Raw genomic sequence first — 24,559 nt, 5'->3', positions numbered from 1 at the left:
GTGGTACCATTGGGCTGATCAACGAGATATACTAAAGAGTCAACCAGAAAAGAAACAAACTAAAATCAAAATGTACACAAACCCAGTGTATCTGTTAGTGTTGATGAGAGGATTATTAACCAAGGTGAAGACAGCCAGTAGCAAACATCTCACTCCTGGCAAAGGTCAGAGAGTACTGTCTCTTTAATTGAGATTGAAATTAAGCAAGTTCCCATTTTGACACTTCCTGCTTCCATAGATAGCGCGACATCACTCAAGGAAAAGCTTTAAGGTGTTGACTCGATGAAGTCTGATTGTCCAGTGATATTTAAATCTCATAAAAACCATTTGGATGCTAACAGGTCAGTTGCTGCCGTGCCTTGATTGGTAGACAGTAGACCTCTAATCACTCCATACATTTATACATCAATCATTACAGTTTTAATTTCTGACAATGGAGCCGTAAGAAACTGCTCAGTCCTAGAGTTACAGTTCTGTCGCAACTTTATTTCACAGTTTTTAAATGAATCTAAACTACATTTAATCACCTCTAAAGTTCAAAATCTAAAATTCTCAGGCTAATCAAACCTGAACGGAATAATTTTGCACTGAACAGACATTCTTTAAAACACAATTTCAGATTAAATTGAAGACCATGTATCGTTTCCTTCGACTTCACGACTTTTCCATTTTAAGTTTCACTTCCACAGAACATCTAACAACTAAAATACATAAACATTTGTGACTGAAATGTGATATTATTTAAAGCTTTGAATTAGGAAACTCTGTAGGAAAAATCTGAAATGATTGTATGCATTACAGTCGAACCTAAAAGGTCCAAATTGGCCAAAAAAATCGGAATTGGCAGCATAAAAATCCGCTATTCAACAGAAATTCAAAGAAATCGCCGTTGGCCTTTAAAATCCCGATCCTTGGATTTCCACGCGCAGTTTTGTCTGAGTAAACGAGGATTTCTCTCTGAGGGAAACTGGAACCGAACGTTCCAACCTTGGTGGTGCGCATGAGGTCCTGAAGTGATGTGAGTGATCCGACAGAAATGTGATTCTGTCTTTGCCTGTCTAGGAGCGTTTACTGCTGTCCTTGCTGCCTGCACACATAGCCAGAGTGATGAAGGCTGAAATCATCCAGAGGCTGCAGGGACCAAACTTCGGTCGAACCGAGAGCACCAACAACTTTCACAACCTCTACGTGCAGCGGCACACCAACGTCAGGTACGCTCCCGTTTCCTTCAGCTGTGCCTCCACATATAATAAAGGTTATTATTCTCTGCTCTCATCTTGGGGCTTGATTGCTCCATCCTGTCCTCCCCCTCATCACTTCTCTTTTCTCCCTGCTTTTTGTCCAAACCCTCTCCACCCGCTGTTTAAATTAGGATTTCTCCCCCTTCCTTCCTTCTTTTCCTTTCTTTCTGGCCATCTCCTCTCGTGTTCTTACCACACTTCTTTTCGTTGCCATTGTGAAATTCAGTTGAGGTTTTAAGCCACCTCCATTTTACCCTGAGGTCACTTTACCAAATAAATAAGGGAGCTTTTGTCCTCAGTTTCCAATGACATCCCTCCCTGTACTGTGAAGGTTTGTCGTGGCAGCACAGAGGGCACAGATCTTGGCTCACGATGAGAGCAGCTCAATCCTGAGTCCCCGGGAAACCTGCTTTACGTCAGCCTGGAGCTTTACTCCAGAGGCAGTATTTCTGTCCAACTCGGGCCTCAGCTGGGTTTATGGGTGAATGCAAAGTGTCCCTGTGTTGATCTCACCATTATTCCTCCACTAATAGCAAATTCTCCAGTGCTCCGAAGCACAGCGAGGGGTGAAGAAGAGGCCACTTTCTTTTCACATCTGTGGGGTTTTACTGGAATCTACACGGACTACGTGTTGTTTCTTTTATGATGCTCCTCAAATTGTTTTTCTTTGAATAACTGGGTTCATCATGAGTTTTAAGTTACACATCTGGAGAGCCACGTGATGACTGAAGTGCTTTGTTTCAGGGCCAAAACTTTCACATGTTCTCGTATTTCCAGCTATCTTCTTAGAAAAACAGCAAAAACAAAAATGAGAATAACACTTGTCAACATAACACAGTACAAACATACAGCGATGAAAGACAAATGTTTGCTATTTATGTACATAATAAGTTCAAATAAATGCAAGTGGTAATGGCAACGTCTCCAGTTGCAAGATGAGTTCATAAAGTGAAGATATTTATGATGAGGAGGAAGTCAGAAGAAAAACAAACCAGTGGCCTAGCCAGGGATCTGAAATCCCTCTGTGGCGAGTTCAGTCAGCATGCACTTCACCTCTGACAGGAATGACTGTGTCACTGTGTCAGATGTTCTACGAATAATACAAAACACAGCATTCTGGCGGTATTCAGGAGGGTTTCTCCTCCATGTTGTTACTCTGATGCTCGTGAGCATCAGCCCTCCCTCTGCTCCAAACAGATGTCCCACCAGAATAGTGGACTTTACATTAAAGCATGTCAGCAGTGAACGGAAGCAGCTGAAAGTCTCCAACTTCTACGCGTTTTCAGTCCACATTTCCCAAGTGAGCGTTGAACTGTACCAAAGCAACACAGTTGTCAAAATTGTTTTCTGAGGACAATATTCATCTAGCTGCTCAAACACTGAGTGCAGTTAGTTTTCCCGCAGCATGTCTTTTGGCACAAAGAGTAATTTCAGGCTAATGCTACACATGCTAATTATCCTGTGTAACCATGCAGGGGAAATGTTTGGAGAAAGTTAATATTGATTTCATTTAATGAAGTGATGCCAGTGGGTGTCAACAGATATCTTTTAACGACAGAGAACACAGAAAATAAAAAATAGAGGAAAACAAAACATCTTCGTATGTGGAAAAACTTCGACTGGCCTAGTCTGGCTGCTGAATTTGCCAGAGCTATCTGTTGTTGTTGTTGTTGTTGTTGTTGTTGCATGAACTGTGTTCTGTTCAACTCCTTCAGCTTTACATTGCCACATCCCCTAAGACCAAGATTTGTTTTTTCAAAATTTTGTGTCAAAAAAAAGTAAGTTGTTGAGTAGGAAGTTGTTTTGCTACAAGGACTCAACCAGAGTAATGGACATAATTTAGCTTTTGGCAGCCGTGTTGCCAAAAGCCAAATCAGCAGAGTAATTGAACTAATAGATTGATGTTTAAATAAGTTACTAATAGTAACTAAGTTACTAACTCAGTTACTTTCTGGAAGAAAAACTAACTGAGTTTAGAGTTTTTTAAGTAACTTGCCCAACTCTGGCAATCAGATAATTTTCTAACCATTCAAATGCCACCAAGGAGTGTAAACTTAAAGAACTGGTTGTTTGGGTACATTGTGCTTTAGATCAACTGAAATCAAATAATGACATTTTCTGAAGAGGAGCACCTAAAAACACACGTTTAATAACTGTAAATGTGTTGTTTCTTTTTACTTTCTGCAGCATACTTTACGCCGACATTGTGGGCTTCACTCGGCTGGCCAGCGACTGCTCCCCTGGTGAACTTGTACACATGCTGAATGAGCTCTTTGGCAAATTTGACCAGATTGCAAAGGTACAAATGGCATCAAACAAATATCAATATTCCGGTCAAACGAATGGTCACTCTCTGAACTTCACATTTTATCTATACATTCCCTGGTGACTTATTGCACTTCTGGAAATTATGGCATATTGAAAACTTTCTGTAGCCTGTCTGCATGCTTGCCTGGGATTCAAATGTTGTGATTTGGTAAGAAAATGTAAGCACAAGACAACTTCAGCCCTTTGAAGTTTCAGTTTGAGGTTTTCTAGGCTTGAGCGACAAGTGTAAAACAATTCATGCCTAAAAAGTTTTGATACAGCCCTTTCAGTTTACCATGTGTACCGAATGAATACAGTGTTGTTTTAAATCTGTGCACATATGGAACGTTTGTGTGTGGAGCTAAATACTGCAATTATATGCTTATTATATACATGCCCTGCCACGCAGCAAAAATGGGACATAGACAAAACCGAAATCATAGCTGGGGATATCGCAAGGTTCCTGTGCTAAAGGAGCTGTGAGAGGAAGCATTCAGGCTCCTTTTCCTACCTCCTTCCCTACTGACTGCACTATTAGGACAGCACTCATAATGGCGACCGCTGACCCACTTCTGCTTTGGCTAAAGAGTCCTTACCCAAAAGACATTTTTGGTTGCAGCCTTGGTCTGCATGTCTGCTATTAGAAAGACTGGGTTTGCATTTCAGGCTAGTTGAATGCAACAGGCAGCTGAATTCATACTTTAGCCTTCTCAGTACCACTGATGTTTAAGTTCTGCTTATCACAGTTAGAGGTGAGTAATTAAGTCATTAAAAGCTACCATTTTATTACTGTTAAAATTCAGTGCACTTTCCTATCCGGCATTAAGGGGCTTTAAGGAAGAGAAGAGAAGCGTGCATTTTGTAGATCATTTTCGGAGGGCTGTAGGCCCGGATTTGACTCGCATCATCCACGTGTTTCCGTCATTTAATGACGTCGGAGATAAAGGCTGTCTGAAATAGGCACGGGAGTCCGAAGTTCCTTCCTTACCCACAATAGTGTTCTTACTGTTGACCCCATGAAAGGTCAAGGAACAGGAGCTAGGAGCTATAATTAGACGTTTTAGGATGCAACCCAGGAGTTTTCCCAACTGTTGCCCTTCTAAGGTGCATTCAGGTACAACTGGTAAACCGAGTCTCCTGTAAGTTCAATAGTGGTTAATTTTAGTTATTCTAGGAACATGCCGACAAAATCCACTTATTGTCAGAGTAATTCAACTCTCATTATTTTTTTATTTTTTTAATTTTTTTTTCCCAGTGTCCTGTCTAGCAATGTGGCAATAGGAATTGATGTCTCAATGCCAGATAGAGCTCGACAGATTTTGCTTTTACAAGTGGAGCGAACAGCTTTCGCCATAGTGCTCCACTTGATTTATGCCTCAACTCTCATTGGGAAAATGGGAAGAAACATAAAATATACATATTTTTCAGTTTGTATGCAAACTGACATTTTTGCAAAGCAAAAATGAGCAGAACCATGACTTTAAAAGTATCTACCAAACTGATATATGGTATATTTATTTATTATAGGTCTTGAATGAACAAAAAAGAAATTCATCATAAATAAAATGTTCTATTCAAAAGAACATTTAAAGAATATTATTAATTTGTTAATTTAGAGGCTTCATGAACCAGAACAATAATCCTGGTCATAAAGCGCCTCTATGCCTTTTGTAAGCAGCATTTTATTCAGAGAAATGAGAAAATAATAGATATTTCAGTCTTAAACGAATGATCTTTGTTTTACCTGCTGCTCTATAAGATAATGCCATCTGCAGTTAATTCATTATCCCATTATTCAAGTTCCTACTCCTCTTTTATCCTCTTCAGGGTTGGGAGGAGTCTCAGCTTTCCCATTGTGAAATTTGGAGTAACTTCTGGACCGGTCGCCTTTCAATCAGAGCAAATTAGTTTATCTGACTAGATTAAGCTTATTCTAAAACAGCATAGACAGCGTGTTTCTGCTTCTGCGTCATCAAGCTGACCAAACGCCACCTGAGCCTTACTCTCCTGCCCTCTGTGAGCCCCGTAGTGAAAGCCGGTCTCGCAGGTGCTCGGCTATACGGCTCTAAACAGTTGAGTCAGGCTTCTTGGGTTTTGTGTCCAGCAGCGATCTCCTCCTGAAGCTGCAGTTACATCAAAAAAAAAAAAAAAAATGGTCCAGTGGTGAGCTGTTACTCATCCCACATGCGGAACGAGAGCTAATGTGTTATGTGTGTGGGTGTATGATTTTTAGGCTTGACGGATCTGATTGTGAGTATGTGAGTGCTGAGCGTAAGCGAGGAGTAAATGAAACATTAATCCTTATTAAAGACTTTTTATTCAAGGATGTCGGTATGGAGGGATAAGCTGTACATCCTTTCTCTTTGACTCCTCCTTTAAGGAATACGAGTGCATGCGGATCAAGATCCTGGGCGACTGCTATTACTGCGTGTCCGGGCTTCCCGAGTCGCTGCCGAACCACGCCAGGAACTGCGTGAAGATGGGCCTGGATATGTGTGAGGCCATCAAGTAAAACACCAGATCCCCAATACCCCCCCCCCTCACCCCCACCCCCTCACACTTCTCCTCCTCCTCCACAAACACAAACAAACAGGCGCCTGTTAAACAGACCGAGCAGAAGGAATGCCAGATTAAATTCCAGCTCTGTTTAAACTCCGGCGTAAACACAGGGTGAATCCGATATGATAAGCCTCCCAACTGCATCAGCAGAAATATCAAACAGATGAAAACGTATCGGGGTCTGGCTTCGGTGGGGGGTTTTTTCCCCCGCTCTCCGTCTCTCGCTCGTGCGTGAAGACACATATTAGTTTGACAGACAGATGTTTTGGCTCGCCAGCCCTGACCTTTAATCATAGCCGGCAATTACACCAGCGCAATTACAAAGCACTTTGTGGAGTTCACTGTTGCTTTTTAAAATTATCCAACTGATTCTAATTAGTTTGTGGACTAAACAGTTTCTATCTAGAGTGGACTCAAACTGCGGCCCTCTTCTGATGTGTTTTTTTTTTTTTTTTTTGTTCTCTATCAAACGTACAGTGCCTTACAAAAGTGTTCACATACATGGAACTAATGGAAATCTTGTCACGCTACAGCCGAACTCTTCAATGTCATTTATCTGGAGTTTATCTCTAAGACCAAAGTAGTGCATAACCGTGAAGTGAGTGGAAAACGTAATTTATAATTTGCCGTTCTGACACAAGAATATGCTCTTATTCAGACCGTTCCATCACAGGTCTTACTGCATGATTAGGCTTGTCGTTCTTCTAGGAAGTGAACCTCTTCCTAGAGGTTTCCTTCCAGCGCTGCTTTGGCTTTGGCTCCATCCATCCACCCTCTCCATCAGCTCCGACCAGCTTTCCCAACAGCACGATACAGCCACCGCCATGTTTTACAGTAGAGATGGTCTATTCAGGATGAAGTGTGGCGTTCATTCTCATCCATACAACTCATTTTGAATGCGCGCCAGAAAATCCTCTCTGACCAGAGCACCGTCTTCTACACGTTTGCAGTGTTGCCTGCAGGGCTTGCAGCAAAGCAGCAGTGGAAACACACGTCTGCTTGAGTTTATACCCAGTCTTAAAGCTTTTCTATAGCACGCAGCTACACTTTTTACTTTCAACAGATTCTCCAACCCGTGCAGCTCTGCAGCTCCTCCAGAGCTACCAGAGTCCTTCCAGCTTCGCTGTTGTGCCGTGCTCTTTCCACGTTGGGAGGATGGATTGACCCGAGCTCTGTAAGATGTTCACAGCTGGGATGTTGTTGCATAACACAGCCCTGCTTTAAATTTTCTCCCTGACCTGGTTTTCCTGACGCCGTTTGTTCTCTGATGTTCTAACAAACCTCTGAGGCCTTCACAGAACAGCCGCATTTATAGCGAGATCATATCAGGTACTCTGTTTTTTTTTTCTTCTGATGGCTAAAGTGGGTTTGCACTCAATTTTATTAAGGAATCAGATTACGGGGGCTGAATAAATACGCACAGAACACATTTATTTTTTGTTTTTCCACTTTACAATCATGCACTACTTTGTGTTGTGACTATCACACAAATGCATGGAAGATTACGGTTCTAACATGACAACAAGAAGCGGTATAAATACTTTTCTAAGGCTTTATATCGTTTTTTTCCACATGCCTGTGCCTCACATTTCAGCGGACGTTAACCGGCTTTCTGTTTCTGCTCTGCCCCGTTCACAGGAAGGTCCGGGACGCCACCGGAGTGGACATCAACATGCGCGTCGGCGTCCATTCGGGAAACGTCCTCTGCGGCGTGATTGGCCTCCGCAAGTGGCAGTACGACGTGTGGTCACATGACGTCACGCTGGCCAATCACATGGAGGCCGGAGGAGTGCCGGGGTGAGATTCTTCAAAAGGACGCAGCGATTTCCCCCCCGTGGCGTTTATTTGTAATTACGGTGCACGCATCACACACTTCCCCATTACGGTGGCCTTACAGGACCGACATATTTCAGCGGGACTTGGAACACGAGACAAGTCTATAATAATTATACTTATTATAGCATTTTAGTAAATTATAGCTACCTCAGTTGACCAAGCAGCTCTGCATTAGTTACGTCGCCATTAGGTCTGCCTGCCTGGCACAGTAACAAGCTTGTGAAAATTGGCCGGTGGGTAGGTATATACTGCTCGGAAAATAAGCTCTCTAGTATCACAGTGTTGTCTCACTGGGCTGCTAATGGTTTGTCTCCTGCTACGCCTGCTAAGAGGTATTTTGGGGAGGGGGGGGGGGGGTAGAAAACATTATTTCTATCTCCTTCCATCTGTGTTTTCAAGGGTACTAAACATGAAAAGGGAGAACTGCAGCCAGGAGTGGTTTGAAAGCAGGGCGAGCAAGTAATGTGTTTTTATTCGGCTGTCAACAGCGCAATGACGCCAAGAACGTCCCCTCTCATTATGTGTCCCCTAATTCATCCCCAGGAGGGTGCACATCTCCTCGGTGACGCTGGAGCACCTGAACGGCTCGTACAAGGTGGAGCCCGGAGACGGACAGAGTAGAGATTCCTACCTGAAAGAACACAACGTGGTCACCTACTTGGTCATCAACCCCAAGGTGAGATGGCGCCACATGGATCCACTTCTTCAACCCTCCCTCCCATTCCAGTATTTTATTTACTAAATTCTTAATTTGCATACTGGTCAAAGTATGCAAAACAATTACGGTTTAACTCTTATTAAATCTATTATTTTATAGTTTAGAATAAGGAAACAAATGAGTAGACTATTACAGGACTGTCTCAGAAAATTAGAATATTGTGATAAAGTTCTTTATTTTCTGTAATGCAATTAAAAAACATGAAATGTCATACATTATGGATTCATTACAAATCAACTGAAATATCGCAAGCCTTTTATTGTTTTAATATCGCTGATTATGGCTTACAGCTGAAGAAACCCAAATATCCTATCTCAAAATATTAGAATATTTCCTCAGACCAAGTAAAAAAAAAAAAAAAAATATATATATATATATATATATATATATATATATATATATATATATATATAAAACAGCAAAACAAAATCAAACATTTGAAAATGTCCATTAATGCACTGAGTACTTGGTTGGGAATCCTTTTGCACAGATTACTGCATCAATGCGGCGTGGCATGGAGGCAATCAGCCTGTGGCATTGCTGAGGTGTTATGGATGCCCAGGATGCTTCAATAGCGGCCTTTAGCTCATTTGCATTGTTGGCTCTGGTGTCTTTCAGCTTCTTCTTCACAATACCCCACAAATTCTCTATGGGGTTCAGGTCAGGGGAATTGGCAGGCCAATCAAGGACAGTAATGCCATGGTCAGTACACCAGTTACTGTGAGAATCTTATGTCGTCTCTTAACCACTACCATACTTGTGATTTAGTTTACTGAACCAAGCTGAGTGTTTTTCAAGGCTCAGGAAACCCTGCAGTGTTTCCAGTTAATTAGACGATTCAAGTGATTAGTTGAATAGCCTACTAGTATACTTTTTCACGATATTCTAATATTTTGAGATAGGATATTTGGGTTTCTTAAGCTGTACGCCATAATCAGCGATATTAAAACAATAAAAGGCTTGCAATATTTCAGTTGATTTGTAATGAATCCAGAATGTATGACACTTCATGTTTTTTAATTGCATTACAGAAAATAAAGAACTTTATCACAATATTCTAATTTTCTGAGACAGTCCTGTAAGTTATGGAGAAGGGGTGGGATCGAACCAAGTTTTACTTCTTCCCACTACTTGTCAAGTATGTACATTACTATAGTACTAATTTGATATTGTTTGAGGAATTAATTTTTGTTCATGTAGTGTTCCCTACATGTTTGAAGATAACCTCACCTAAAATAAAATGACTTGGCTCGCCTCATTCTGCTAATGAAAGCCATCTTTCTTTAGCGGTTAGGGGTTTTCTTTAGTTCTCAGTTCTAAAAACAGAAATAAAGTGCATTTTAGTTGACTTTCTTTATTTGTTATAAAAAAAATTTTTTACCGAGTATATAATTTTTTAATAAATTAGGTGTTTTGTTTAATTTACATTTCAGTTTTACTTATTGCAGCACTAGGCGCATCAATAAAATAGATGAAATTCTGTAGTTACACTGTGATAAAAATCTGGCAAATGCTTTATCACAGCCCAGTAATGTAATGTGACTGTGTTGGGGTAATGATGATGAGACAAAACAGCCGAAAACGAGAGCGCGCTGTGCGTTTGGACATGCCCGTCAAGGTTACGCCCAAAAAAAAAACCGCAGACAAATCGTCTCGGCCTCATTTGGCTCCCGGACTCACCGCGGCCGCTAATAAACACTGACAATGTCAAGTAGTGGGGAAATAATGGAGTGTAGCGGCGACTAAATGTTATCAAATGTTGGCAGGTGTTTGGTCAGTCTCTCGGCTCAGAGGGGATTATGTTTGCGGGCGCGCTCTCCGCTGCGGGCATTGTGAGAGGATTGTGACATTGTGCTGCTCCTCCTGACAAAAACAGGACATTAAGGTCTGATTGGGGATATTTAAAGGGACCTGACTCTTCTGTGAACTGTCTGCTAAGAACATCTCTTTTTTTTTTTTTTTTTTTTTTACAATAAGTCCACCTCTCATCCACAGCGCGCTCAGATTGTTTGGCTTCCCAGCAGAGAAATCAAGCTTTAACCGCAGCTTAAATTGGCCAAAATGCACACGCTCTCTCTAAATAACGAGCAGGAAGACCTTTCTTTTACCTCCTTCAGGCGCCCTCTGTTCATTCCCTGTTTGCGCCGATAAATTTGGTGCATTTGGCTCGTGTTTAACCCTGATCTCTTTTAACTTTTCCTTCTTTCAGGAAAATGTAGTCGCTGCGGAATATGAGCGAGAATGTTATTATCAGCAGATTTTTTGCAGATGCACATTGAGATTTATGGTACTGGGAGAAGACTGCAGGTGCTCCCTGACATTTCCGATGAGCCCAGTCCAAACATGGTGCCCATACCACAGAAGGTGTCATCTCTGCTGTCACTGTCATTAAGCATCACTGTTGGAGCTGAAAATAGCCTCAGCCGTTGCGGACTTTGTTTGTTTTATCTCCTGAAGGCATGCAGGATGGTTTCTTTTTTTTTATTTTATTTTTTTTTCGGTTCTGCGGCGATGGCAGTCTCACGGTCTCCACGGGCAATTAAAGCCAATCGCCTGAGGTACGGCTCTTAGCGCGCCCTCAGATCCCCCGCTGATTCACCTCAAGTGGAGCCCTCTTTGTTAGTAGAAAAACACTCAAGCCGAAATAAATGCACGGCTGCGTCATCCGTCGCTGAAAGTGTTTCAAGAGGCTGGAAACACCGACAGGCGGGTCAGAGGTGTTGAAAGCTGTCAGACGTGCACAGTTCCCCGAGCCCGGCGTCCTTCTTACTTTTACACCCGCTGACTCGCTGCGTTTTCACCTGCCCGGTTTTCTGCTTTCCAGACCGAGATGCACGGCCCGCAGTTGCCCGTGCCCCCCCGACGGCCCCCGGATGGGGGGAAGATGAGGGCGTCGGTCAGGATGACCCAATACCTGGAGTCCTGGGGAGCAGCCAAACCCTTCGCCAACCTCCACCATCGAGACAGCATGACTGCAGACAACGGCAAGATCAACACCACGGTGAGTGTGATCCGCGTCTGTCTCGCTCCGTTCGTCTTCGCCTCGCCCGTCCGCGAAGGATCCGCTTCTCACTGCGAATGCGTTTCATGTTCCAGGACGTTCCCATGGGGCAGTACTACTTCCAACGACGAGAAAGGTGAGACGGGCGTTATTCCTGTTCCCGCCGCACGCAGCAGCGATAAAAATGTACTCACGTCGCGCGGATTTTCCACATTGCAAACACCAACTTACGTATTTTATCAGTAATAGTAATAGTGATATCATCTTTATTGTCATTGAAACATACATTACAACGAAATTTGTTCTCTGCTTTTAACCCATCACCCTTGGGGAGCAGTGGGCTGCCATGTGGGGCGCCTGGGGAGCAATCGGGGGTTAAGGGTCTTGCTCAGGGACCCAGAGTGCAGGCGCTGGGGATCGAACCGGGTACTTGCATCCTTCTCTGAGTGCTCTAACCACTAGCCCAACACTCCCCATACACCGAGACGCAGCTCGGCAGGCAATCAAGACTAAACGTGATGGAGCAACCCAACGAGGTATAGATTAGTGAGGTGGTGTTTTTCAGTCATATTACATATATTTTGGCTTCCGCGCACCAAAGGTTTCCGTACCGCGCGCCTAGGAAAATTCATAAGTTTGCGGACAGTCCTGTGCGGAAAAACATGGCAGATGAGCAAGCGCTCCTTCTGCCCAAGGTTCGTGAACATAGACATCTTTATTATTAGGCCCATAAAGATCACTGTGATCAACAAGTTGATTAACAAATCCCAGACAGAAATCACCGTCTCAATCTGACTCCTGCTGATCTGTTATGCAACGGAGAATGGGCAAAAAGAAGTCCTGTCTCTAGATGTGCAAAGCTGCTAGAGACATACTACAGCAGACTTAAAATGTGTAACGGCAGCAAAAGATGTCTGTGATGGAATACAAAGGCACACCACACTTTTCAGGTAGTTATTTTTCATTTTCGCTATACATTCGTTGGTCAGTGCCACGCAAATCCCAAGGAACTCCACCGATGTTTGTTGACATTTCTTCGCTTTTGCTGCTTTTAATCGCGTCCTTCTTTCCCCTAAACCGAAGGTCCAAGTCTCAGAGGAAACGGTTTGAGGAAGAACTCAACGAGCGAATGATCCGCACCATTGATGGCATCAACTCACAGAAGTAAGCTCTCCTCTGTGCCACATGAACATTTCCCTCTGACAAAGTCTGGGATGTAAGGAAAACCGAAAGCCACTTCCTTTCTGAACAGAACAGGAACATGAAGTTTGTTTTAGAGTCGTTTAAAAAGTACAAAGAGATAATCTTCTAATGTGTTCTAAAGTACAAAGAGAAGTCCTCAGAAAGGCGCACCTCAACAATGTAGATCTGTGCCTAACAGTGGGGCGAGTTCTCCTACTCAGAAAGATGAGAGAGGTCTGTCATTTTCTTCATAGGGACAAATGAGGGGGGGAAAAATCCAGGTAAATCACATTGTAGGATTTTTAAAGACGTAACAAAATAATGACTCAAAGTGCTGAGAACTGCTAGAGCAGTGATGTTTTTGGGGCTGCCGCTGGGCAGCAAGGACTTTCCACTCCCTCCACAAATCTTCCATGGGGCTGAGGTCTGGAGGACGGCTGGGCCACTCCAGGACCTTCAGAGCCGCTCCTTCGTTGCCCGAGCGGTGTGTCTGGGGTCACTGTCATGCTGGAAGACCCAACCTCGTTCCTTCATCTCACTGACGGAAGGAGGTTTTGGCTTAAAATCTCCCGATACATGGTTCATTCCTCCCTTAACACGGCTCAGTCGTCCTGTGCCCTTTGCCGAGAAGCAGCCCCTCAGCATCATGGTTCCACCCACCATGCTTCACAGCAGGTACGGTGGTCTTGGGATGCAACTCAGCAATCTTCTTACTCCAAACACGGCGAGTTGAGTTTCATTTTAACCCCACAGGATGAGATCTTAGGTGGTGCCCCAGACCAACATTATCAATGGTCGTGTATGTCTTCCATTTTCTTCCAGTCGCTCCCACAGTTGATTTATTCACACCAACCTGCTGCCTGTTGTAGATTCACCCTTGCCAGCCTGGTGCAGGTCTACAGTTTTCTTCCCGGTGTCCTTCGACAGCTCTGTGGTCCTGGCCACGGTTCAGTTTGGAGTCTGACTCTTTGAGGCTGTGGACAGACGCCTTTTATACAGATGAGTTCAAACAGGAGCCATTAATGCAGGTAACAGGTGGAGGACAGAAGAGCTTCTTAAAGAAGAAGTTACAGCTCTGTCAGGGCCAGGCATCTTGCTTGTTTTTCCACCATAATTGACAGTTAAATTATTATTATTATTTTATCCTACAATGGGAATTCCTGGATTTTTTTCTTTCTTGTTTTGTCTCATAGTTGAAGTGCGTGATGAAAATTACAGAAGCAGGAGAACTGGCTGACTAAGTACGTTTTAGCCCCGCTGTATATGTGACCGCCAGAGACCTTATTGCTGCGTCACAGCAGGCACATCACTTATTAAATCATCAAAACATCGACCAAAAAAAGAGCCTAAACTCCATCTTCACATGAGTTAAGTTTACAAACTCACTTGGAAGTGTGTTTATGGGGATTCCTCCTGAGACAGAGTGTAGGTGAAATGCCCTGCATCTATACCGTCCCAGCTGGTAAATAAGGTGTCAGGGGGAATGACTAGCTCTCCTCTGGTCTGTCTGCTTCCATCGTGTTTCCAGACAGTGGCTGAAGTCCGAGGACATCCAGCGGATCTCCTTGTTCTTTCACAACAAAGCTTTGGAGAAAGAGGTAGGCGAACACATACACGACGAATCGATGGAATCATGTCGAATAAATAAACGATTTGTCACAGAGACTTTGCAAGATTGTCAGACACTCCCATCAACTTTGTCTTCTTACTTTGAAACTTTACCCCGAAGTAAACATGCTCTTGGGAACGTTTTAGATCGCTTCCACCTCATTGAATTTTAAACACATTTTTAAATTTGCCCCACAGAGCCTAGCTAAACGCTTCCATACCCCCCGAAAACCTTTTCCCACGTTACCCTGTCAATACCCCCAAAACCTTGTGTCATTTTTGGGAGATGATCTGTCAGACCAACATACAGTAGCATATAACAGCCAAGTGGGAGGAAGCGAGTGGATTTTAACCTTTTTTTATTTTCTCCATGAAAACCTGGCAAGTGTTCTGGCAGCCCGAGTCATTCGTTTTGCAGAACCACTTTTCAGCGCAGTCCCAGCTGAAAGTGTTCTTTTGGGGGGGGGGGGGGGTATATCTCTACCAGCATTCAGAGACGGACTCATCTCTCTTTCATTTCTCTTACAGAAATAGCTCCGGCTCAGTCAGATTGGACTGAAAGTGTCCGACAACACCTTGCCACCGATTGTCAGTCAGATCTAGGGCTGGACAGGAATATGCTTCCATCTAAACCATTTATTGTAGCTCTGGCTTCACGTTTGGGGGGTTGTTGCCCTGCTGAAATGTGAACCTTTTGCCCTGGATTTTATTTAGGGGGTAGCAGATAAAAGGGGGTCCTTTTCAGATTTTTAGTTGTAAATAAATTCAGAAAACCCCGCATCGTTTCGCTTCCTCTTTCCCCCCCCTCCCCCCCCAGTAATGCACGACTTTAGTTGCTTTGGTTCTCTATTACGCAAAGTGGCAATAAAACATTCAGTGTGTGCTAGTAATGTGGAAGTCTCTGTCTCTTCCTGCTGGCTGTCCAGAACCGTCTTGTTGTATATATCACGTGTCTATCCTCTCTCAACAGTACAGATCCACCACGTTACCTGCCTTCAAGTACTACGTCACCTGCGCCTGCCTCATATTCTGCTGCATATTCATCGTGCAGATCCTCGTCTTGCCCAAGTAAGTCTGCAGCCCTCTTGCTCCGCCAGCGGCCGATGCGCAAAAGCTATTTGACGCTGGCTGTCTCATCAGCGGGACCTGGCTGGAACGAGAGAGGCAGGGTGTTTAAAAAAACGCCGATGGAGATGAAAGGGCGCCGTGTCTGTCTGTGATTATAGATCAGGTGAATCAAAGCGTGGCGTCACCTCGCCGGCGAGGAGAGAGACTCGCGGCCATGCTAATTTACCGCTTCTCCGAGCCAAAAGGTGTAATTCTGCTTCTGAGAGGCCATTGATTTTCTAATTTTTGTCTCGCTCCCATCCTGCCCCGTCACCACATTGCTCCGCACGTTGAGACATTACCTCATCTGCTTTATGGCAGGTATATTTCACTTGTGACACGCAGTATGGTCGCTTAAACAGAAGGAATGCACATGTCGAGAGCTTTTGTTTTTGAAGATTCCCTAAAATCTCCCCATTGTGTCCCATTAGCGTGAATGGATTGCAGCTCTGGCGTGGAGCCGTAGGAACTTTGTCACCGTTTTGTGGCCCAGGATGGCTCTGCTGAGTGTGTTTGTGTTGCAGAACTGCTGTGCTGGGGATCTCTTTTGGCCTGACATTCCTGCTGCTGGCTCTGATCCTCCTCCTCTGCTTCGCTGGTCACATTCTGGTGGGTATGCACGTTCCTCCACTGGTTACACACACACACACACACACACACACATACACACACACACACACACACACACACACACACACACACACACCACTGGTAATGGCTTACAAAAGTTTTGAAACACCTGATCTAAATGTGCGCTAACAAAAGCCCCCACTGGGTACAACTGGCTACATAAAAAAAACAAAAGAATAATCTATCTATCTATCTATCTATCTATCTATCTATCTATCTATCTATCTAGATCTATAGATCTATCTATCTATATCTATAGAGATAGATAGATCTAGATAGATATATAGACTATATCTATATCTATAGAGATAGATAGATAGATCTATAGAGATATATAGATAGATAGATAGCTAGATCTATAGATATATATATAGATAGATAGATAGATCTATAGAGATAGATAGATAGATCTATAGAGATAGATCTATAGAGATAGATAGATAGATCTATAGAGATAGATAGATAGATAGATAGATAGATAGATAGATAGATAGATAGATAGATAGATAGATAGATAGATAGATAGATAGATAGATAGATAGATAGATAGATAGATATAGAGGGAGAGAGAGAGAGATGGGGTTTTTTAAGTGAAAAGGAAGGAGAGCTAGGGCTATCATGGAAGAGGGAGCTGAATGCAGATGTCATCTATATATATTTTTTCTTTCACATCACAATTATGTGGTTTATCTCATTCATTCTTATTTGTAAAGACGTTTTCAGGACACTGTAGCTTCCTGGATGGTTGCCTGTTGTTTCCTTTGCAATCGTAAAACTACATAAAAAATTAAACAGCTATTTGAACTCACATAAAAATGTTAAAGACTTGTAGCTTTAGGCGTTTCATCTTCTCTTCCCGTCACTAAATGTTTTTTACAGGTGTGCAGACAGACACAGATGTTTGCGTATGCCGCTGTTGGAGCTGTATCGTCTACGGTTTCTTGTCTCTTGCTCTGCGAGCGTGGATTCCTCTAGTGTCAGCTTCCCCATTTGGACACATTGAAAGGTTTACAGGACGTGCGAAAAATCCACCCACTGGACGCAGCACATGAAGGAATCTGCTCCGCATTCATTCAGAAACTGGGAGCCCACGAAGAGCAGAGTCTCATGAATAAATGATTTCATGCGTTGGCCGCCGATCTCCACATCGGCCCCTTTGGATGTGTGGAAATCGCTGCATAAGGCTCAAGTCAAATGTCACCCCTCGACACGTTATTTTGTACTATCATGAGATGAAACCTCAGGCGCTCATGAATTATTTGGCCCTCTCTGTAAGCAGCGCTGTCATCTTAAAAAGTGCTGTGAAAGATAAGGGAAGACTGTACCGGGGGATTCCAGCTCAAACTTTGAGGCTGTTGTTGCTTTCTAGATGGTCTTTGTGTTTAGAATAACTTTTTAAAACATCTCTCTCTTTGTTTAATTTCTAAATCAGAAAGAGTGATGAAGGTACTGAAGCGACAGTAATCCTCATCATCATCATCATCAGGGAAATATAACGCGTTAACCTTTGATTTGACTTTAAATGAGCTCCATATACTGCGCTTTATTTCTAAACAACCCTGTGGACTTCAGCGGATTGTAAATCCAGTGCCACCTTTTATGTGTTGCTTTTATTTTTCCAAAAAGCTCCAATTAAAACCTTCTTGCGCGCAGAATAGTCAGTGATCAAAAGTGGTTTTATTTTGCTCCATTCTCCTAGGATGGGGGTTGTTTTTTTTTGTGTTCCTCTTCATCCATCTTTTAAGGCGGCCCAGTATTTGATCACTTTTCATCTCCAGCCACACCTTTGTGCAGGATGGGTCTGGAAGTGATCGGAACACCTGAATACAACAATTTGGAGAGATTATCCAATAGTTTTAGCAATATAGTGCATAATGTGTTGTGTAATTCAAAGGAATTCTTTAGTTTTCTGCGATATTTGGAGTAGCTTTTCTTTGTTTTGTGACCCACCCAAGCAATGCACAGTTCGTCCCTCTTCCATCAGGTAAACGCTTCAGAAGCCTCAAGGCCAAAACAAATCAACTTAGGAAAAGCTTCTTCCTAAAAGCTGTGAGGGCAATCGCCCCCTGATGGGAGACTGCAGTCCAACACTTTAACCCGTCATACGTTACAATCACTTAATGTTACTGCCTGCTGCACACTATTAACTCAGAATCTATAAATGCACATTTCTGTATATGAAGCCTTAAATCATGATTGCACAAAGCACCTTATTACCTCATTATTTGTTATCTGTGACTCATGAAGGACAACTAGTTCACATAACATGGATCTACCACTCGTAAAGGGACTGATACCAAAGCCCTCGGACGCTGACACAAACCTTTGAATCTTAATTCTTTTAATTATTTTTTTATCTTTTGAATGCTGTATTGAGAAAAAAACACTGAAACCCTTGTTCATTGCCTGTTTGTTTGTTTGTTTGTCTTTTATGTGTAGTCTTAGCCGGAGTGGCTGTCTTTGCTTCCAGCTTCCCGTCTCCCATCTTTGCCCACACACCCATCCTCACCCAGCAATCCACCTCACCAGGGCTTATCTTAGGTTTAAGTTGTTTCTATCTCTTTCATGCTGCTTGCTTTTACCTTTATTAATGCTTCTCCGCTTAAATATTAGACTTTCTGAAACCTATAGCCACCTCCCTGCTACAGTAGAATAAAAAGTTGGACCTAAAAACTCTTAGGTCCATGATTTCAGGAAAGATGTACTGAACATATATATTTTTTTACCTGCATTTTCTACACCAACCACATTTTTCCTACTGAAATAGTCCTTGTGGCAGGCACAGAAAATCAATAACTGTTTAACAAGTATTTGTTTTAAATTCAAATAAAATCAGAAACGATTCATGCCAAAGCTCCCCTTCACTTCGATGGTTTCCCATTCAGCTTTGGGGAGAGCGACGGCGGCATTTTCCGTGCCGACGTGCGCACCTGTCTCTGGAGTTTTACATCCGATCGATGAAACAAGAGCCCCAGTTCCATCTCCCTCCTCGGGAGAGTGGCATCGCCCAGTAAAGTGGGCCACTTTTAATTGCTGGGAGGATTACCAACAACCTTGGGTCCATCCTGACCCCCCCTCCGAGTTGGTCTCGTTTGCTGCTTAATTAGAAACAGAAGGCGGGAACGAAACATCAGGTTTGATGAGCTTGCAAATCAATTTAACAGCCTGTGTACTCCCAGCGAAAGAGCCCGTGGTCAGCGTTGAAGGAGCAGCTAATTGGCTAACGAGGAGGCATGTCTGAAACAGTGCGCGCCTGTTTGATCTCCGCGTGACCGGTTGGCTTCATGGACGTCATTATTAATGAGGCCCGTTACCGCTAAAGAACATTCTCTGTTCATCTGTGGAAGAGTTCATTACACGCTGACTGCGATCAAACCCGTTTTCTGGGAAAACGTCCTCTCGGACCAAATTAGCCGAGCTGTTGCTAAGAGAAGGCCGGAAAGACAGCTCTCAAAATTACGAGCAATAAAAAAAAAACAAAAAAAAAACCGGAAATGATTAAGAGTAAAAACATCCCGAGCTTCGCTAATGTTCCCCCTTTCTTGTTTAAAAGCTCCCTGTAAAAGGAAACCAATTTAAGGGTGTGAGAACAATTCGAGCTCATGCGGCGTGAGCGTGCTGCGTTGAAGAGTGAGCAATATTAGGTAACAGTCACACTTCTGGACTCAGGAAAATAATTTAAAAGTAACACCGTATGCAGAATAACACTAAAATGGACAAACTCACTCCAAACTTTCATAGGAAAATAAAATAAGTTACAGTTCAGCAATCACAGGGCAGCACACATTCATTGGCAGCTCTGGTGAAGGTGCATAGGAAGCCTGATAAAACATCTTCAGGTTGGATTGCAGTGACATAATCTCATACTGAAAACTGTAGGGGGAAAAATGTTCTGTGGGGAAAACATTAGTCTGTGAGTTCATCTGATCTGTATTTAAATAAGTCCCCAAAGAGTTCATGGTGCAATGCGTTCTAACTTAGACCTCGGAAGCACAAGAGATCCGCAGCATCCCTGATCCTCCGCCCTGCCTAGCAGTGGCACTGAGGCTGTTCACACATACTCCTCCTTTATGTCACGCTGGAATTATAATCAACATCAATATTTATTTCTCCACATGGATTTTCCCAACAGAATCAATGTACTCTCAATTTAAGATCGGATGTTTTTAGGGTGAGATTATGCTACTGCAATCAAATAAGAATTTATTTTCACACATCTCCACCAGGCGTGCAAACTAATCTGTTTATAGGATGTTGTGAGTTGTTCGATTTATGCTTCCAGCATTTTGGGGTTGTGAATTCCGTCTTTGGATATTATTTTTTAAAACAAAGATGCTCCAGGTTTCTTCACTGCCTCTCCCATCTTTCCGTGCACGTTTGAGTCACTCCTCCTCTTTCCTTGAATCCACAGCAGGGAGGAAAGGGGTCCTTCTGCTCTCTGCCATGGCTCCCGGCTTCCTCGCGCATCATCGTCACCAACAACCCCTGGCTGCGATTGGTCCTCACCATGACGACCACCGCTCTCATACTGGTGATGGCCGTGTTCAATATGGTGAGACGCTGTTTAAAATGTTGCGAATGGAGTTTTTTTTTTTTTTCTTCCTCTGTGACTCGTGGGTGTGTTGCATGATGGGCAAGCGGCTGCACATCCACGCTCGATATCGTCGGGTTATGTGATATTTATAGCCGCAGAATGCAATAAACTGTGGCTTCTGCTTCACGAAATCAAAAACTATAGCGCTACCTGTAAACATAACCAGAGAGGGTAACTGAGGCTAAAGAAAGAATTCCTATAAAGTGATAACAAGACTCTTCTGTTTGTCTTCAGCGAGGCTGTCCGATGGCCGGTCCTAGTCAGAGGTTTACATACAGGACTGTCTCAGAAAATTAGAATATTGTGATAAAGTTCTTTATTTTCTGTAATGCAATTAAAAAACATGAAATGTCATACATTCTGGATTCATTACAAATCAACTGAAATATCGCAAGCCTTTTATTGTTTTAATATCGCTGATTATGGCGTACAGCTTAAGAAACCCAAATATCCTATCTCAAAATATTAGAATATTGTGAAAAAGTATACTAGTAGGCTATTCAACTCATCACTTGAATCGTCTAATTAACTCGAAACACTGCAGGGTTTCCTGAGCCTTGAAAAACACTCAGCTTGGTTCAGTAAACTAAATCACAAGTATGGTAGTGGTTAAGAGACGACATAAGATTCTCCCAGTAACTGGTGTACTGACCATGGCATTACTGTCCTTGATTGGCCTGCCAATTCCCCTGACCTGAACCCCATAGAGAATTTGTGGGGTATTGTGAAGAAGAAGCTGAAAGACACCAGAGCCAACAATGCAAATGAGCTAAAGGCCGCTATTGAAGCATCCTGGGCATCCATAACACCTCAGCAATGCCACAGGCTGATTGCCTCCATGCCACGCCGCATTGATGCAGTAATCTGTGCAAAAGGATTCCCAACCAAGTACTCAGTGCATTAATGGACATTTTCAAATGTTTGATTTTGTTTTGCTGTTATAATTTTTTTTTTACTTGGTCTGAGGAAATATTCTAATATTTTGAGATAGGATTTTTGAGTTCTCTTCAGCTGTACGCCATAATCAGCGATATTAAAACAATAAAAGGCTTGCGATATTTCAGTTGATTTGTAATGAATCCAGAATCTATGACATTTCATGTTTTTTAATTGCATTACAGAAAATAAAGAACTTTATCACAATATTCTAATTTTCTGAGACAGTCCTGTACACCGATCATGGCCGTGGGTTTATCATTAGTCTTGTGTCTTTCAATTATTAATGTGAACTGTTCTTTTTAAAAAAAAAAAAAAAACAATTCAGTTAAATTCAAAAAGAAAGATTCAGAAACCAGTTTCATTGTGTGTTTGGTGGAACACCTGAGTCAAAGTTTGTTCAGGACTGAGGTAAAGGTCGTTATTCCATCGACTTTGTGCATCGAGAGAGTACCACTTCTGTCCAATTCGCTCAGCATGGATTTGAACCTTTTCCTTATAACACAGGCCACACGCAGGAGGGTTCATCACTGTTCCATGTGTTCTCCATCTACGGATCGTGGCTCTCGCTGCGGTTCGCTGCAGTCGTTGCGTTTTAAGTCCCTTTAGCCTACTTCGTGTCGTCAGACTGGTGGCAGGTATTCAGGAGGTTTCTGGATTCTACAAGTCAGGCAGTAATTTGGACTTGGTGTGGCTATTGAAACTGCGCCCAGCACCAATTAACAGCTAATTCAGGATTTAACATATTAGTCAATACTTTTTCTACATAAGGCCCGGATGAGTTGGATGGGTCCCCCCCCCCCCCCTTAATAAACGAAACCATCCTTTGAAAACAATGTTTCTGTGTTTGCTCAAGTTATCTTTGATATTCAAATTCTTTTGATCTAAAACATCGGAGTGTGATGAAAAAGCAAAAGCCCATAAAATCTGGAGAGTCAAATGTGTTTTTCACAGCACTATTAGGGGGAAAAACAAAAAATTATTATTAACTTCTAAACCCCCTAAAAAATGTTTTTCCATTATTTCAACCAAGGAAAACTGCTTTGAATAACACATTAAGATACCAAAATGAATCTGACATTCATGCCTAAGAGGTCTGACAGGAACAGGAATCCAGGTTGATAAATTTCCCTTTTAGATATATATATATATAGATAGATATATAGATATATAGATATAGATAGATAGATTATAGGGAACAGCAGACATGCCACAGATACTTTCATGGTTACAAGAAAGTTTTACTTCCTGCCACCAGTTCCGGCGGTGGTTCCAGGAGACTGGGTTGGCATCGTCGGGTCTAAATTATAACTTCTAGTGCAGCGGTGAAGCCTTCCTGGAATAAAAAATGAACAATTCTCAAGTGACAGTCAGGCGTTTGGAGAGGAATTCAAACAGAGACGGCGAATGTGGCTGCCAGAACACCTGCAGGAGAAGCGGAGTAGCCAAGAACAAAAGCGGCAGCAGCAGCGAGGATGAAAGCTAAACAGTCACATATTTCAAAACCTCCGCAACAACATTCAAAGAGACGGTTTTCATAAAGTTTCAGGGCTAAACTGGAACAGCTTGAAGCCGTGAATCAGCCCTCTGAGCCGAGCGGAGCGGTTCGTTTCTGAGGTCTGGTGCTCCGCCGCTGATCTTGACCTCATTATTGACTCGGAGTCTCTGAGCTCGTTCAGAGGAGCAGTGAGGAGCTCTCAGGCCAGTTGGAGCTTAATAATAACTGCAGTCACTCTGCGGACTCACTCTATGGTTGATTTTCAGTGATTATGGCCGGGTTGAGCCCATCTAGTAGGATTATTCTAAGTGGATTAATTTTTACTGTCGGTAAGCTGCTGAAATCAGCTCAGAATAAGACTAATCTGTTGAGCGAACAGCTGACTGACACAAGGTAAATATGCTACAGAGCTGCAGGTTGCAATGACTGCTTTCTGACAAGGGCTGGTGAACAGTTTAAGGAAAAACTTTTAAATGGGAACATTGCCGTCTTTGCGTTTCAGTGGGACCTGCTTATCCTGACTCAGCGCTGCCACGTAGCGTAAATCAGCACACGTTTGACTTCTGATCCCTTCTGGTCTGTTTGTCAGTTCTTCGTGGAGGATCCCGGAGGATCTGCCGAGGACATCCGAACGGCCGCTCCCTCCGTGAACGTGTCCAACAGCAGCCGCTCCGACAGCCTGGAGGAGAGAAACAAGTTCTACCTGCCGGTAGGCGCCGCTGCCACGGGCCCGACGAAGGGGCGCCGCGGGTTGGGTCCGGCCTGCAGATTCGTGCCTCTTTAACTGAAGCCACTTCTCAGCGTTTTGGTTGGATTTTATGTGACAGAAAAACACGAGTTGGTGCATAATTGTGAAGTGGAAGTAAAATAGAACAGGGTCTTCTAGATTTTTAAAAAATGGCAGCTTGCATTGGTATTCAGAACATTCGCCCTGCAAGCCTCCTGTCATTTGTTTTACCTTCTTTGCACAGTTGGGTGCCAAGCATTGCTCATTCTTTATTGGTTTTAGAGCATCTATGAACAGCTGTGTAGATTCTGAATGGGAGTGTAGGTCTGGCCGGTAGCTGGACCATTCTGACACGTTCTGAACCATCCACTGTAATTGTGGCTGCAGTCCTGCTGGAAGGTGAACCTCCAACCTCTGGCTCAAGTCTTATGCATGCTCTAGGATCGCCCATAGCCAGTGGCGGTTCTAGACCAAATTTACCAGGGGGGCCAAGGTGGGGCCAGTGTTTTTTCACAGGGGCACAAAAAAAAATAAAAAAAAACAATAAAATGGCAATATTTAACTGTGTAATAATATTAAGTGAGCCACTTGTGGCTCTGGAACTGCAGGTTTCAG

At 43.0% G+C, this 24,559-nt stretch overlaps 1 protein-coding gene across 3 annotated transcripts in view; it reads left to right on the top strand.

Annotated features, from left to right (window-relative positions):
- Positions 1 to 24,559, top strand: part of adcy2b (adenylate cyclase 2b (brain)) — a 79,344-nt gene that overhangs the window by 35,956 nt on the left and 18,829 nt on the right. The window contains exons 5-17 of one of the 3 annotated variants that reach the window (XM_036129673.1): positions 1,063 to 1,211; positions 3,429 to 3,540; positions 5,929 to 6,056; positions 7,746 to 7,904; positions 8,487 to 8,619; positions 11,486 to 11,662; positions 11,758 to 11,798; positions 12,746 to 12,826; positions 14,373 to 14,442; positions 15,423 to 15,520; positions 16,084 to 16,168; positions 20,604 to 20,741; positions 23,807 to 23,926. In XM_036129673.1, the coding sequence (XP_035985566.1) occupies positions 1,063 to 1,211; positions 3,429 to 3,540; positions 5,929 to 6,056; positions 7,746 to 7,904; positions 8,487 to 8,619; positions 11,486 to 11,662; positions 11,758 to 11,798; positions 12,746 to 12,826; positions 14,373 to 14,442; positions 15,423 to 15,520; positions 16,084 to 16,168; positions 20,604 to 20,741; positions 23,807 to 23,926 (1,491 nt within the window). Of the gene's footprint in view, positions 1 to 1,062; positions 1,212 to 3,428; positions 3,541 to 5,928; positions 6,057 to 7,745; positions 7,905 to 8,486; positions 8,620 to 11,485; positions 11,663 to 11,757; positions 11,799 to 12,745; positions 12,827 to 14,372; positions 14,443 to 15,422; positions 15,521 to 16,083; positions 16,169 to 20,600; positions 20,742 to 23,806; positions 23,927 to 24,559 lie in introns of all 3 variants that reach the window. The other 2 variants (XM_036129674.1, XM_036129672.1) reach the window with 2 other exon arrangements.

This window comes from Fundulus heteroclitus, unplaced genomic scaffold (genome assembly GCF_011125445.2).
Source record: "Fundulus heteroclitus isolate FHET01 unplaced genomic scaffold, MU-UCD_Fhet_4.1 scaffold_2.2, whole genome shotgun sequence".
NCBI lineage: Eukaryota > Metazoa > Chordata > Actinopteri > Cyprinodontiformes > Fundulidae > Fundulus > Fundulus heteroclitus.
Note: the sequence above shows the minus strand (reverse complement) of the source record. Positions and strands in the feature narration are given on the sequence as shown.